Here is a 14,246-nt window from a genome sequence, read left to right on the forward strand (position 1 = left end):
TGTGAGTGATTGTAACGCAGTAAAGCAATAATTATATTGTTTACAACTTATGAGATGTTTATTACATAATAGCCTTCCTTACCCGGCGTTGCCCGGGTATTATGTGTTTTCATATTTTGAAACAGAAAGTATCAACAATTTTCATATAACTATACATGTCAAATGCATAAGTGTACTATTACAGAAAAGAAAGGGATATTGCTTTAAAGCATTCTGTGACTATGAATTAGTACGATTAAACATTTAAATATAATCGTTTCCGCCACTGATATGAATTCTAACTTTTTATGTTTTTCTAAACTATTATTATTATTAAACATGTATACCCTAACAATTTGTTATACCAAGCGACAGATGGCACAATATAACTATTTCCTTTTTATTGCTTGAGGGCTATTTTCACAAAAAAATAATATCAATGTTAAAACCTTCAGAATTTTCTTAGGATGTGTGAAAGGTTTCTGGGATCTCAGTGCTTTCCTCTTGGAGTTATGACGCTGAATGACTGCTACACATCACATGTATGTAAGAAAATTAAGTAACCAAACTTTGTAAACTCTTATCTTCTTTAGTATTATTAAGAAGTGATGATCTTACTAGTTGATTAGACTATTAAGTCTAATCAACCAAAGCGTTGCGACTTTAATTATTTAATAAAAAATCTCATTGTAAAGTTGTCACGATATTTTAAGTTCTAAGTTTTCAGAAATAACGATACGTCAGACATTTTTGACGTTAGAATGACGTATTATTGATATATTGTGTTATCTGTCGTTTAGCCAATAAAATGCGTTTAAACTAAAAAAATATTGAAATACTGTTAGAGAGAGGAAAACGCACGTGATCACTGACGTCAGGTGTAATAAAGCAACCAATCATTCGTTAGATGAGAATCCTGACGTCATTTGCTTAGAATGGGAGGTTGGGTGTCACAATAATATTTGTTTTGCAAGCTGATTTTTAGACAATTTTTACTGGGAAGAATGGCACCAACAATTGGAGTAAATTTACGAGTTACTGGGCACTGTAATCAGGGTGGAAGAAAGTATATGGAAGATGCATTTGTTGTGGCTTATCAACAAACTGAAGATGAAAAAGACCTCGAGTACGGCTATTTTGGAATTTTTGATGGACACGGAGGACGCGAAGCAGCTCTGTATGCAAAGGAGCATCTTATGAATCATATAGTGAATCAAAAGAATTTTTGGTCAGATAATGACGAATTAGTATTAAAGGCAATCAAAGATGGTTTTCTAACCACACATTTTGACATGTGGAAGGAAGTTGGTAAGTTATGTACTATACTTGAAACCTAAACCTACTCGTTCTAATCATTCTATGGGACTAACAGAATGTGGTAGCGTTAGCTTTATTCATAGTCGTTGCTTTGGGAACAACGGAACCTATAAGCCTGGGAAAAATACCCACAACTCAACGCGTGTCCTGTTTTTGTTCGTAAGTCGTACATATGTTTTTAGCCTCTCGGAGCGACGTCGCTAAATAAGAAAATAAACGTACAAAAGTGATTACAATTTTTACGAAAACCTTTTAAACTTTCTTGATTTAATTTTTCTTATGGATATGTATTCCGTTTTTAGTTTTACGCCATATCCATTGCCCTATAGCATAAAACTAACATAAACAAAGCTCGACTGTTACAAAGTGTCACAATTAATTTTTATTAATATAGTGATCACATGCTATTCTTGACAAAATTGACAGTAAACTTTGTTTATTGTATTATCGCGTACTATTTAAAACTTTTAATGTTTGTTTGCTTTAACACTTTTAACGTGAAGAACAGCAGGAAAAGACAGTACAGGAGACCATTCAACTCTTCATATGCATGTTTTTTTTTACTAATGATTTACTACTGCAAACAATGTTTGTATAATCAGTGATGTCGAGAAAACCCACTTGTAGAGAAATATATATGTAAAATCGGCTCGTTTGGGTTGAGAAAATTTTTTACATAGATTTTGTATAAGTCATGAGTTTTGGATTTCTGTCAAGTAACTATACTAAGAGCTGCACATTTCATTGTAGAAAATACAGTAACATGGGTTTTACTTTTAATATAGAAAAGCAACAAACAGTTTGGGAACTTGCTAAATGTATCTTAGAATTGCCATGGTTTTGTATAGAATGATCAGAAGTTATTTATATAATAATTTTGAGCACTGAAATGTACATTAGTGTACTTTGAGACTTAAAGTTTCTAGATGATGCATTTATTATATGATATAGTCTTTTTTGTTTCATGTGTTGTCATGAAGCATTCGAACAACCTTTGATGTTTGTTGAGTTTTAGTAAATCTGAATTTAATATGTTAATGCTGTTCAACCTGTTTTTAAAACATTTTTCTAATTTTGTTTAGTACTGAAGATATTTATTCTTTATAATATGCAATGTTTTCGTAACTTTTCTTAATATGTTAATTTCATTACCATTTTACTGCTTCTATAAGCTGAATAAAGCATTCTCATGTAATCGTTTGTTTTTTTGGGAAATTTTATACACAAAAGACAGAGGTCTTGTAATGGATCAAGATGTCTTTAAGTAAGTTTAAAGAATTTTTAAGCTAGTATCCTAAACTGGTCAAGGCTTCAGTGTCTATTTAAACAACTAGATCATCATAGAAATTTTCATGTACATTTGTCCTATAGCATCTTTTTATTTTAATGTAATCTAAACAATTTCATGCATCTTTAGCATGTGTTGCACATGTTGATTGGTAGATAAAATATTTAACTTTTTCTGTATTTTAAAGATAATTGGCCAAGGACATTTTCTGGTTTGCCAAGTACTTCAGGAACAACTGCAAGTGTGGCTTTCATAAGGCATGGAAAAATGTATGTAGGTCATGTAGGAGATTCTAAAATTGTTTTGGGATGTCAAGATAAAGGTAAGTTTGTTTTTTCTTATTTTAGAAAAATTAGTAAGGAGCTAGGTATCATAGTGATGTACAAATGTTTAGAAGTACAATACTGTTTTGTAATGAGCAAGTATGGTTTCTGGATGTTTAGGGTAAATTTGTAATTACATAACACTGTATTTTATATCCCTTTTATGTATGAATTTCTATGTATCATAATAACATAGTTCACTGCATTTATTTTTAAGTGCCATAGTTTTTGGTATAAAATATCCTTAACAGTGTGTATTTTTTTCATTACATATTAATATATTAAGAGTGATATTTTCTCTTCCATGTTTGTTTTTATTTAAATCAAAAGATTTCAAAAATTCTCTGCAGACTGAAACATAAATTCAGCCAAAGAAACTGTAATAGTAGCTTGTAAAATTAGGAACTACTAATATGGAAGAGAAAAACTTACTTTTATGTGTTGGTATACACATTTATTAGCCATTTTATGAGTATATATTCAACTGATATGTTTGTATGCTTCCTCAGACTCTGATAATTGGATTGCTCAACCCCTAACTAAAGACCACAAGCCAGAATCCCCAGCAGAAAGAGAACGTATCCATAGTGTGGGAGGTTCTGTGATGAATAAAGCAGGTGTTGAAAGGGTTGTGTGGAAGAGACCAAGCATTGGTCACAAAGGACCAGTCCGTCGAAGCACTCACTTTGATCGTATTCCATTTCTGGCTGTTGCCAGGTCACTTGGTACAGTACTCGTGTGTATATATATTGTTTTTGTTGTTTTGGAAATGATGTAATTTTTTGTATTTCTTTTAAGTAATTGAATGCTATATTTATGGAAATATTGTTGAATTTATTCCATTAGCTACTGTTTAGAGTTTAACTTAGCCTTATAAACCTCATAATTACAATGCTTATATGCTAATAAAAACCTAACAGGCAATTTGTTTTTCTCGTAAAACATCATGTTGAAAGTTTTGAACACCATTTTGGAGATATGGATGAAACTTTACAAAAGTTTAATGATATTTGTTTTTCACACTTCTTCTGTTCAGTTTCTGGTAAAGCCTGTACTAGTATAATTATTTTGTTATTTAGGAGATTTATGGAGCTACAATTACTTTCAAGGGGAGTTCATTGTTAGTCCTGAACCAGATGTAGCTGTTGTTACTCTGGATCCAAAGAGAGATCGCTGTATAGTTCTTGCATCAGATGGGTTATGGAATATGATGACACCCCAGGATGCAGTGAGAATTGTTGAGGAAGCTGAACGTGAAAATGAACACCTCATCTTGGAAGCAGGGCAGACATTTTTAATGGTTGGTATTATAACAATGAAAATTTTTAAACAGGCTTTGAAGATTTTTTCTTTATCACTAAATTCTGTAGGACAAGTGGACCTAAAATTTCACTCATCCTGCTTTAATTCATACTGTTTTTATATTTCCAGTTATTTATAGTATTTTAAGTGATAATATAGTAAATACTGTGAAATAGCAGGACAAGTAATTCAGCAAAGTACTAAGACAGTGATAAAACAAAGAATATGTGTAGCAAAAAACAAATTTTCATTTTTCTTAACTTCAGTATGGTCTATATAAACTCAATTTTTTCTTGAAATTTCTTTCTTGAATATGTATTTACTTAAATGTTTACGAAATCATGAGCATTTTAGTCATATCCACATAACTTGCACTTATTTCTACATATAACTTAAACAGTTTCCACTGACTCTGACTCATTTTTTCTCAGATATATACTTTCTTCCAGCTGTTTGATGCATTTATTTAGAAACAGGGATATGTGGCCTTTAATCAGTGATGACGAGAAAACCCACTTGTAGAGAAATATATATGTAAAAACGGCTGGTTTGGGTTGAGAATTTTTTTTTATGTGGAGGAGCGAACAATGTTTCGACCTTCTTCGGTCATTGTCAGGTTCACAAAGAAAGAAAGAGGTAACTGACCGATAGCTAACCACATGTTTGAAGGGGGCTGTGTAACTGAGTATAGGAATGTAGAGGGTGTGCTTAAATGTTTGATTATATTATATTATTAATACAGGTATAAAAGTGTTCCTTTCTATTGGTTTATCTTGGGCTTGAGTTGTTGTTTAAGTAAGGCTTCCTTAATTTTGCATTTGTTTATGTTTGTTTCTTTATTTAGTATTTGGGTGTTTTCTATGATTATGTTGTGGTTATTTGATTTGTAGTGTTCAAAAATGTGTGAAGGTGACTTTTTGTGTTTTTTTTAATCTGGTTTCCATTTTTATACTTGTTTCTCCAATATTGAAGTCGTGACAGTTATGACATTGTATTTTATAAAAAATGTTGGTGTGGTGTTTGTCAGTGTATAGACCTTAGTTTTGTGCCTGGTTTTTGAATAAATTTAGTATTAACTGGAATTTCATGTTTTGTTATTAGTTTTTGCCAAATGTTGGTTATTTTTCTGCTGATGTCAGGTATATATGGTATGCAGCAGTATATGGTTTCGTGATTTTTTAAATTGTGGGATATATTTACTTTTGTTAGTTGATTTTGCATGTTGTCTAGGTGTGTGCTTATAATGTTTTCTACGGTTTGTGGAGGAAACTTATTGATGTTGATGAAATATTGTTTTATATTGTCTAATTCGTCATTAATTTTATCTTGTGATTATAGTTTTATGGCTGTGTTTTATTTGGTTTCTTAGTATGTTGAATTTTTGTTTTGTTTCATGTGCTTAGTCCCAAGGAATGTATAGTCCGTATGGGTGATTTTTCGGTAGATTTCTGTTTTAAATTGTGTATCAGTTCTTGTAATTTTGAGGTTAAGAAATGATATTTGTTTGCTTTCTTCCTGTTCACATGTGAAGTTAATGGTGGGATGTATAGAGTTAATGTGATTGAAAAAATTAAATGTGTGCTCTGTAAATCTGAATCCCGCAATCCTGTCATCTACGTATCTGTACCAGTATAGTGGTGGATGTCAGGTTGTGTTAATTGCTTGTGTTTCAACTTGTGTGATAAAAATATTGGTTAGAATTGGTGATACTGGGTTGTCCATGCTTAGGCTATTTATTTGTCTACAGTTGTGGTTGTCGAACATGAAGTTTGTCTTCATCGTGGTGAATTCTATGAGGGTTGCTAATTGGTTGCTGGGAATGTCTATAGATGGGTTAGGTTCTCGGATATAGAGTTCTAAGGCTATCTTGCAGGCTTCAGAGGTTGTAACTTCTGTAAAGAGGGAAATAACATCAAAACTGGCCATTAAGGCTTTATGATTATGTTGATTTAGATTAGACTTGAAATTAAAAGAGTCTATGATGAATGAGCTGGCTGATGTTATATATTTAGAGAATGCCCATGCTATGTATTTGCCAAGATTGTAATTAAACAATTCATATGTAGACATAATTGGTCATATTGGACAATCTTGTTTATGAGGCTTGGGGTGCCGTATATTTGTGGTGTGAGTGAGTCGATCTTGCATAGGTAGAAATAAAGTGTTCCTGAAATTTTGTTGGCTTTTTTCATTTTTAGTATTATTTTGTTTAGTTGCATTTCTTGTGTCTTTGTTGGATTTGTATGTATTGGTTTAAATTTGTTTGTGTCTGTTCATTATGACTATAGCATTTCCTTTATCTGCTTTTAGAATTTTTATGTTTTTGTTTTGTTTTAGGTTTTTAATGGAATTAATGTCTCTTTTTGTGAGATAGTTTTCTGTTTTGTGAAATTATGTTGGTGGTTTTGTGTGAAAATTCTTTGAAAAAAATCGTTTAAGGTGTAGTTTTTAGGTGTTTCTGGAAAATATAAATTTTTAATTTTTTCTGGGAAGTTTGGCTGTTGAATGTCAATAAAATTGTTGAAGTTGTCTTCTTTCTGTTGGTTGTTTTCTTGTTTTATTTTTTTGTGTGGAAAGTATCACAAGTCTCCTGGCTAGGTCTTTTAAACATGTTTTAATTTCTAAGGTTGGAACATACCTAGGTGCTATTGCGAAGTTGAGTCCTTTGTTAAGTAGATGTATCTGGTCTGTGTTTAATTGTCAGTCGGATCTGTTAATTATGAGGTTAGTCAACCGTTTGTTGTGTTGGTGTCTTTTCTGTTGTTTGCATCTTAGTTTTTCTAGTGTTTTGTTGTGGCAAATCGTTTTTTCCATGTCATTTCTAGTGTTGATTTCATTTATGTTTCATTGTATAAGTCCATAAATTTCTGGTTTAATGCAGGATACCAGTTGATGGTCTAGGTTCATTTTTTGTTTTTGTAAGTCATGTAGTTCTTTGTATTTTGTGTTCAACATGGCTTTAAGTAGTTTTTTCTGTAAATTTTGGATAATGTTTGTGCATTGATTAAAATTTTTTGATAGTTTTACCTTTACAAAATTAGGGGTTATTTGTTCCTTTCCACATTGTTGAATGAAACAGATGACATTTCTTCTATTTATAATTCTTTGGTTTAAGTTTCTTAGTTTCTTTACGATTGTATGAGTGTACTGTTAGTAGTGGTGTAAGGTACGTTAGGTCAGACATAATGGTTGAATAGATAAGTACAAATACATAAAGACACACCAAGACTTCTACTACTTTCATATGCATTTATTACAGGTCTGTTAAGATTTTTAGAAATATAAATTTTAGCATGTTGGCTCCCACATAACCCACTGGTGAGTTATGCTTTATTTTCCCTTTGAAGGGCCACTTATTGACTGATACACAATGGCTACATACACACTCTTCCTAAAAATAATAATTGTAAAATGAACAGTAGAACCCTGAAAAGTATCTGCAAAATAGGCCTGGGAGCAAACATGTTAAAGTCCAACCTCTCTATCAAATGTATTTTCCTTTTCTTCTTCTTCTGACAGTATTGATAATTTTTCATATCCATAGTTTCTGAATTCTTGACTGTTATCCTTCCTTGGTCCCTCAGTGTGGTTTCCTGTAAATGTTGAGATTACTACATTCTCATTCAGACAAACTTTAGGGCAAATGTCTCCTTTTTTTATTCATAAGTGACTAGAGGAACTTCCTGGCTCTTCTAACTCAGTCAGAAAGCTTTGCTCTGGTGAGATATTGGTGGAAACATCCACTCCTAAACATAGTTTCTGAATTCTTGACTGTTATCCTTCCTTGGTCCCTCAGTGTGGTTTCCTCTTGCACTTGAAGGCAATTGGGGATATACCCATTGAGATTACTCCACATGCTACTTTGAATTTGTCAGAAGGAGTTGTTTTTGAGAGGGATTTGAAAAACATTCCTGAGTCAGAGATCCTCACTGGTTTCTCCACCCAAGGAGTTTTTGCAGTGAGGCGTATCTCCACTCGCAAAGATTGAAATATGATGCTTACCAGTGTCCTCCTTTTAACATTTACATCATCACATTTACCTGCCACCATCAAGGCAGGTTATCTTAATTGCAAGTTAGGGTCATATATTCCAAACCCTCTCAAATATTTTCAGTGTCAGTGGTTCAGTCACCCGAAGACATTATGTTATGGTTCCTTGACATGTGCTCATTGCTGTTGCAAGGACCACGATGCCTGTGAGTGTGAAACAGACCCTGATTGGCTTAATTGTAATGGGTCTCACCTATCCTACTTTTGTTTTTGTCTTAAGTGGTTGGAAGAAAAAGAGGTACAGCATTTGAAAATGGTTCAAAACATTACTTACCCTGAGGCTTAAAAGTTACTGTCCACCACTTCACCTCGGAAGTATGTTGCTGTACTTTGTTCCACTACTACAGTGGGAGTGCAGACGGATTTCAACCTAGGGCAGGTCAATGGACATAATCCACTCTGGGGAGGTACTGATATTGATGGGAGGGGTCACTCTGTAGAAAGTATGTTCTTAGATCACAACCTTTCTCTCTTCAATACTGGTTCTTATACTTATTTTCATGTGCCTAGTCAGTCTTTTACTGCTACTGATCTCTCAGTTTGCCCCCTTCACTATTCTTCCACTTTTCATGGAGGGTTGACAGTAACCTACGAGGTAGTGATCATTTTCTTGTCATTTTTGGAGAGACTGGCCATGGTTGATGCCACCTAACCCGTGTGCCCCAGTGGAAGCTGGATCAAGTCCACTTCCCCTTTTTCACTGCTCTTGCAGACCTTGATCCTGCCATTGATAGACAACTGCTTGTCAGCAGTGACTGACTGTATTATACAGGCAGCTGATCAGTGTATTCCTAAAATCTTGACACATTTTCATGATATCCTCATATGTGGTGGAATCTTTGACCATGAGCTGACCTTTATGCCACACGTTGAGCAGCTAGGAGTCAAATGTACAAGAGTGCTGAACACCCTCCGTGTACTCTTTTTCACCACTTGTGGAACAGATTGATGTTGTATGCTAATGATATATCTAGCTCTTTCATTTGAAACTAGACTATAGGTTTCTGGTTTATGGTTCTGCCAGAACCTCAGCCTTTAAGATACTGGATTCTGTTCATCAGCATCGATCGAAACTAGACTATAGGTCTCTGATTTATGACTCTGTCCCAGGGGTTTATGCACTTCTGCATTTCAGAGCATGTACATTGTCTCATGAACCTCCTCTACACTTCTGCCATTTGCAACTGTCTTTACTGTATGATTCAAAGCTTTGATTCTTACCACAACATTCCATCTGGGGATATTTTTCTTCCTCAGTGGGCTATGCTTTTCAGAACAGATGATCCACCATTGTTCCTTTTTGATAACATTGCTATATCCACTGGTCAGTCCATTCCACCATGGCTTATTACCATTCCAAATTGTGACCTTTTTTTAAGTCATCTGAGAAAAGCAGATACTCCTGATTGGAAGTACTGTCTTTTATTTGCTGAACATCGTTTGAACCTTCCCTCCATTCCCATTTATACAGATGGTTTGAAATCAGGTAACTGTGTGGATTCTGCCATGGGTTACTGCTGTTCAGTGGTTATACACAGAATCCCCTCTACAGTTTCTGTGTTCACTGCTGAATTATATGCCATTTCTCTTGTCCTGAATCACATAGAAGCTAAGCAGTACTCAAACTACACTATTTATACTGACTCGCGTAGTTCTGTACTAGCCCTGGAATTACTTCACGTTGGTTCACACCCTGTTCTCGCCAATATTCAAGACCAACTGGCCCATTTCTCTTTAACATCTACTTCTGTCCTGTTCTTCTGGATACCAGTATACGATGGTGTTTGCTTGAATGAGCTTGCCTACATTGCAGCTGAGTCTGTCCACTCTGGTGTTATCACTGCTGTGCCTGTTCCATACATAGACTTAGTCCTGTATTCAAGACTCGGTGCCCTGCCAGTTGGCAGTCAACTTGGGGTGAGCAATGTGAAAACATGCTTTTCCAGATAAAACCCTCTATTGGACATTGGCCATCTTATTTCTGTAAGGATCAGAAAGAGGAAGTTGTCTTAATTAGTCTACTCATTATTAATGGTTTTTTAACTCATTGTTTTCTTTTATGTGGGACTGATGCACCAATGTGTTGTTTGTGACACTCAGTTTACAATCGCCTGCATTTTATTGTCATGCTGTCATTACAACTCTCAATGACGACACCATTTTAGACATGTTTTGTCCCAAGGTTTATCTCTAACATTGGACAGTAACATTAGCAATGATGACACTGTCCATTTTACAAATGTTTTTAGTTTTTTAAAGAACATTGGCCTTTTTAATGCTATTTAAGTTTTTTAATTCATAAATTAGACTTTGTTTTTTTAACATTATTAATTTTTATGAATTAAAGTAAAATTGTTCATTAAGAAATTAGAAAATGGCCATGACGTCAAATAACTTGAAATCAGGACTAGAAATGTGAACTTCAGGTGGCTAACGCTAATGTTTGAACTTACCCATCAGTCATCCTGGTGAGTTATAATAATTAAAATTATGCTACAGAAAGTGTTTTAGAACTTGTATTACTTTACTTTATCTCTTACTGCTATAAACTAGATTTGTTGCAATTTAAGTTTTTAATTAAAAATTAAACTCTGTTTTGTTTTACTTTGATTTCTTTTTACAAATTTTAATAATTTTACTTTACTTTTGATTATTTTACCAGTTATTTAGCACAGATAGCTCAGTTGCTTTGCACCATAAAATACCAACCAACCAACCTTACTTGGCTGAAAGGTGAAAATTTAATATTTAGAATGAAATATGTTGTTTCAAGGTATTTTATAAATTTCTCCTTCAGGAAGAATTTAGTGATGACAACAGATTATCAGTGTCAGCATTTACTTGCTCTTTTATGTCATAATATCTTTTGTGGTTGGGCTGAGCATAGGGATTTCCACCCCTTTAAATTCACTATTTTCATTTTTAGTCTGAGATTGTCTCAACATTTTATCTCAGCTTTTCTTCATTTTGACAAACTTTTCTTTCATTCAACCTCTTTCCTACTTTGACCATTATTGTCTTTTCTTCTGTTTAAAAATGGTTTAAATGTCAGACAGCAAATTTGTCCAATCCGTCAGGAAGTATAAGAAGGTTAAAAAACGTCTGTTTTCAACTCACTTGTTTAACCTCTTGTTTTCTGTGCAGCATAATCTCTATCTGTAGTAGCAATGTCCTGCAGATGTAATAGTGTGAACACTGTAACAGATTTACTGCTGTACATTTATTTTAATATCTATGCTTGTTTCTGTTTAGTGTATGTAATGTATATTGTTAAATGTGTACGTTCTCTTAAATTTGTAGATTCTTGAGCATAAGAATCAACAATATATGTTTTAAGTAAGCAGTGATTATTGTATCATCAGATTTTGCCAGTGAATTTTTGAGAATCTTGCCAAACGAATATAAAAGTTAGCCATTGTAAAGCATGGAGAGATAGTTTTAAAATATTGTTGGTCAGCTACTTTCCATATACTGTATGCCTTGCAAGCTATAATTGTAATTAAAACTTAATAATTGAAAAACTTCTGAACTTGACCAGGAACATTTAAAGATTTTGAACATTATAAACTGTTTAACCTCAGAGAATTAACTTCGGATATCATTATTTCTATGAGGACATTAGATATCTTCATCAGAGAAAAGTCAGCTTGTAAACAGCATGAGGCTTGTCATTAAGATAAATGTAACTATATCAACATAGAATTAATTTGCTCACTATGAATGTTCATAAAGTATTTAATTCCAGAACAGATAGAAGATTCAGTATTGTTTGAAAGTTTATAAAATTCTTGTTTATAAACCATTATACGTAATAACCGTTGTTATAAATTGTATTTTTGTATGTTAAAATATATTTGTATTAAGAAAGAAAATTTTGGGTAACAGTCTTTCTCTTTAATATCATAAATTTAATACATATCGGCAGTTAATTAACTTCTAAGTTAAAATTTCCAGTTATTTGAGATTGTAATGTATGTAACATAATGAATTGGAGACTTGCCCGAGATAAATTATATGTAACAATTGATAGTTGCAAAGGAGAGCTTTCATTCCTCTCTTCTTGCTTGCTATCTAGTATATTTGTTGAACCATCTCTGTAGTGCCATAATTCTTCATACAATAAAACTGCAATTTTATAAAGTTCTTTGTTTGGATGAATAATAATACAGCTTGAATATCCTATTCAAGACATTTTCAAATTCATCAAGAGATTTACAACTATTTTAGCATCACAAACTGTTAGTTATAATGTATGTACAATGCAGCATAATTGTTAAATTTCTTATTTTTTTTCTAAATTTTCATTTAGTGTGTCTCTGAGGAGTTTAAAAGCTCCTGTTTTTTCCCAGTATTCACAGCCACCCAAGCTATATTTATCCCCACAAGTTTTTCACCAGCACTTTCTGGTGTAAGTCCTACAGATTCATAATTCTTTCTTTTATGTCAGCCTCATATCTATAATCAAGTGTTACTATATTGGCTAGCTGGTTTTAAGTTCACCATTTTGCCTCTCGTAACATACATAAAATAACTTTTATTTAATCATTATTTTATCAGTTAACTCATCTGGAAAGATATTAATAAATTTGTTGTTACACTTTTCAAAATCTCTAAAGTGCTAATATAAAAAGTATTTTCAGGTTTTGTTACTCGTATAGTTTGAACTCACTTTATCACTGTTATTGCTTTGTAGAGAAAATAACCATGTAAGTTTCCTAAAATGATTTCTTGTTGGTACATAGTAAGCTGTGTTAAACACTTTTTTTTTTCATTCAACCTTGACACTGTTTTGGAGCTGTATTTGTTTGGGTTTTTTTTTAAACATTTCTACTTTCAGTACATTTGATATGTTTGTTATTCTTGTTGTGATGTTTTAGTTTCTTTTCCTTTTTTTTTGCACTGATGCCTTTAACTAAGGATAAGTCTCTGTTCAAAAGTTCTGGAAGTTTGTTTACAAGCTTGTCAAAACAATTCATCATTTTCAATTTTTGCTCAAGGAAACCCTTCTAGTCAACTCTTTCTGACAGTCTTTCTTTTATTTGTGTGAAGTATTTTTTGTGTTTTTCATTTTGTCCCTTTCATTGCCTTTTTCTCTTCTCTTCACTACCACCACCACCACCCTGCATTTATTTTTGAATGTTCAACATTTTTATAGCAGACAGCAACATGACACTTCAGTCTTTGGTTGAGTTATATCTAAAAACACTTCATATATCATAGAAAATAATAAATAATTATGACCATTAAAATTTGGCTTATCTAGCTTTTTTCTCAGTTTAATGTTTATCATGTTTTCTTGAGCATGTAGTCTTAAATTCAGTAGTTCTATTTCTTATGGGAAAATTCACTTATATTGTTAGACAACTAACAAATAATTTTAACTTGTTCTTCAATTAAAAATAACTTCTAAGAACAAAAGGACGAGTGAAATCTTCAAGGCTTGTTCAAACATGATTTATATAATTTTCTTTTCTTTGTGTTTTATGTATAATACTCAAACTTTTTTCTTGTTTTATGTTCTCAACTAGCCAAGACTGTAAAAGCTAGATTGCAGTATGTTTTGACTCCCTTATGATTAAGATATTAGTTTCTGCCATGTTTGGGCTGGGTACAGGTTCTTTCCAGGAAGTTACATTTATTTCTTGACTAGGGATGTTACTGACTTATTTTTATCAATGTCAATTCCAGCAATTGAATAATAGCTCCTAATAGATAGGTTTAGTAGTCCTATGTTTTCTGGAAATTTGTGGTTTGCTGCAGGTATGACCGGTGCAAAAAATGAAACTATATAACCATTGATTAAGATAAATAAGGTTAAACATATATGTAAGAAAATGCCCATTGTCTTTGCAACTATGTCTACATAGCATAGCAGTGAAAACTGGTGTATTTTGTTATCAAATTGAAGATTCAAATTCAACTTCTGTCAGTTTGATACTTTTCACCTTTATGTACATTGTTAGTCAGTTGCATGTGCCATGATGTTT

The 14,246-nt window shown here is 32.9% G+C and overlaps 1 protein-coding gene across 3 annotated transcripts in view; it reads left to right on the forward strand.

The window, feature by feature from the left end:
* Nucleotides 1–424: 424 nt before the first annotated feature.
* Nucleotides 425–14,246, forward strand: part of LOC143244522 (uncharacterized) — a 32,662-nt gene continuing 18,840 nt past the window's right edge. The window contains exons 1-4 of one of the 3 annotated variants that reach the window (XM_076489365.1): nucleotides 425–521; nucleotides 2,772–2,906; nucleotides 3,417–3,632; nucleotides 3,987–4,207. In XM_076489365.1, coding sequence (XP_076345480.1) covers nucleotides 2,852–2,906; nucleotides 3,417–3,632; nucleotides 3,987–4,207 — 492 coding nt within the window. In that variant the 5' untranslated portion in view covers nucleotides 425–521; nucleotides 2,772–2,851. Of the gene's footprint in view, nucleotides 522–884; nucleotides 1,288–1,337; nucleotides 1,456–2,771; nucleotides 2,907–3,416; nucleotides 3,633–3,986; nucleotides 4,208–14,246 lie in introns of those variants that run through there. The other 2 variants (XM_076489364.1, XM_076489366.1) reach the window with 2 other exon arrangements.

The sequence above is a fragment of the Tachypleus tridentatus genome, chromosome 2 (genome assembly GCF_004210375.1).
Source record: "Tachypleus tridentatus isolate NWPU-2018 chromosome 2, ASM421037v1, whole genome shotgun sequence".
NCBI lineage: Eukaryota > Metazoa > Arthropoda > Merostomata > Xiphosura > Limulidae > Tachypleus > Tachypleus tridentatus.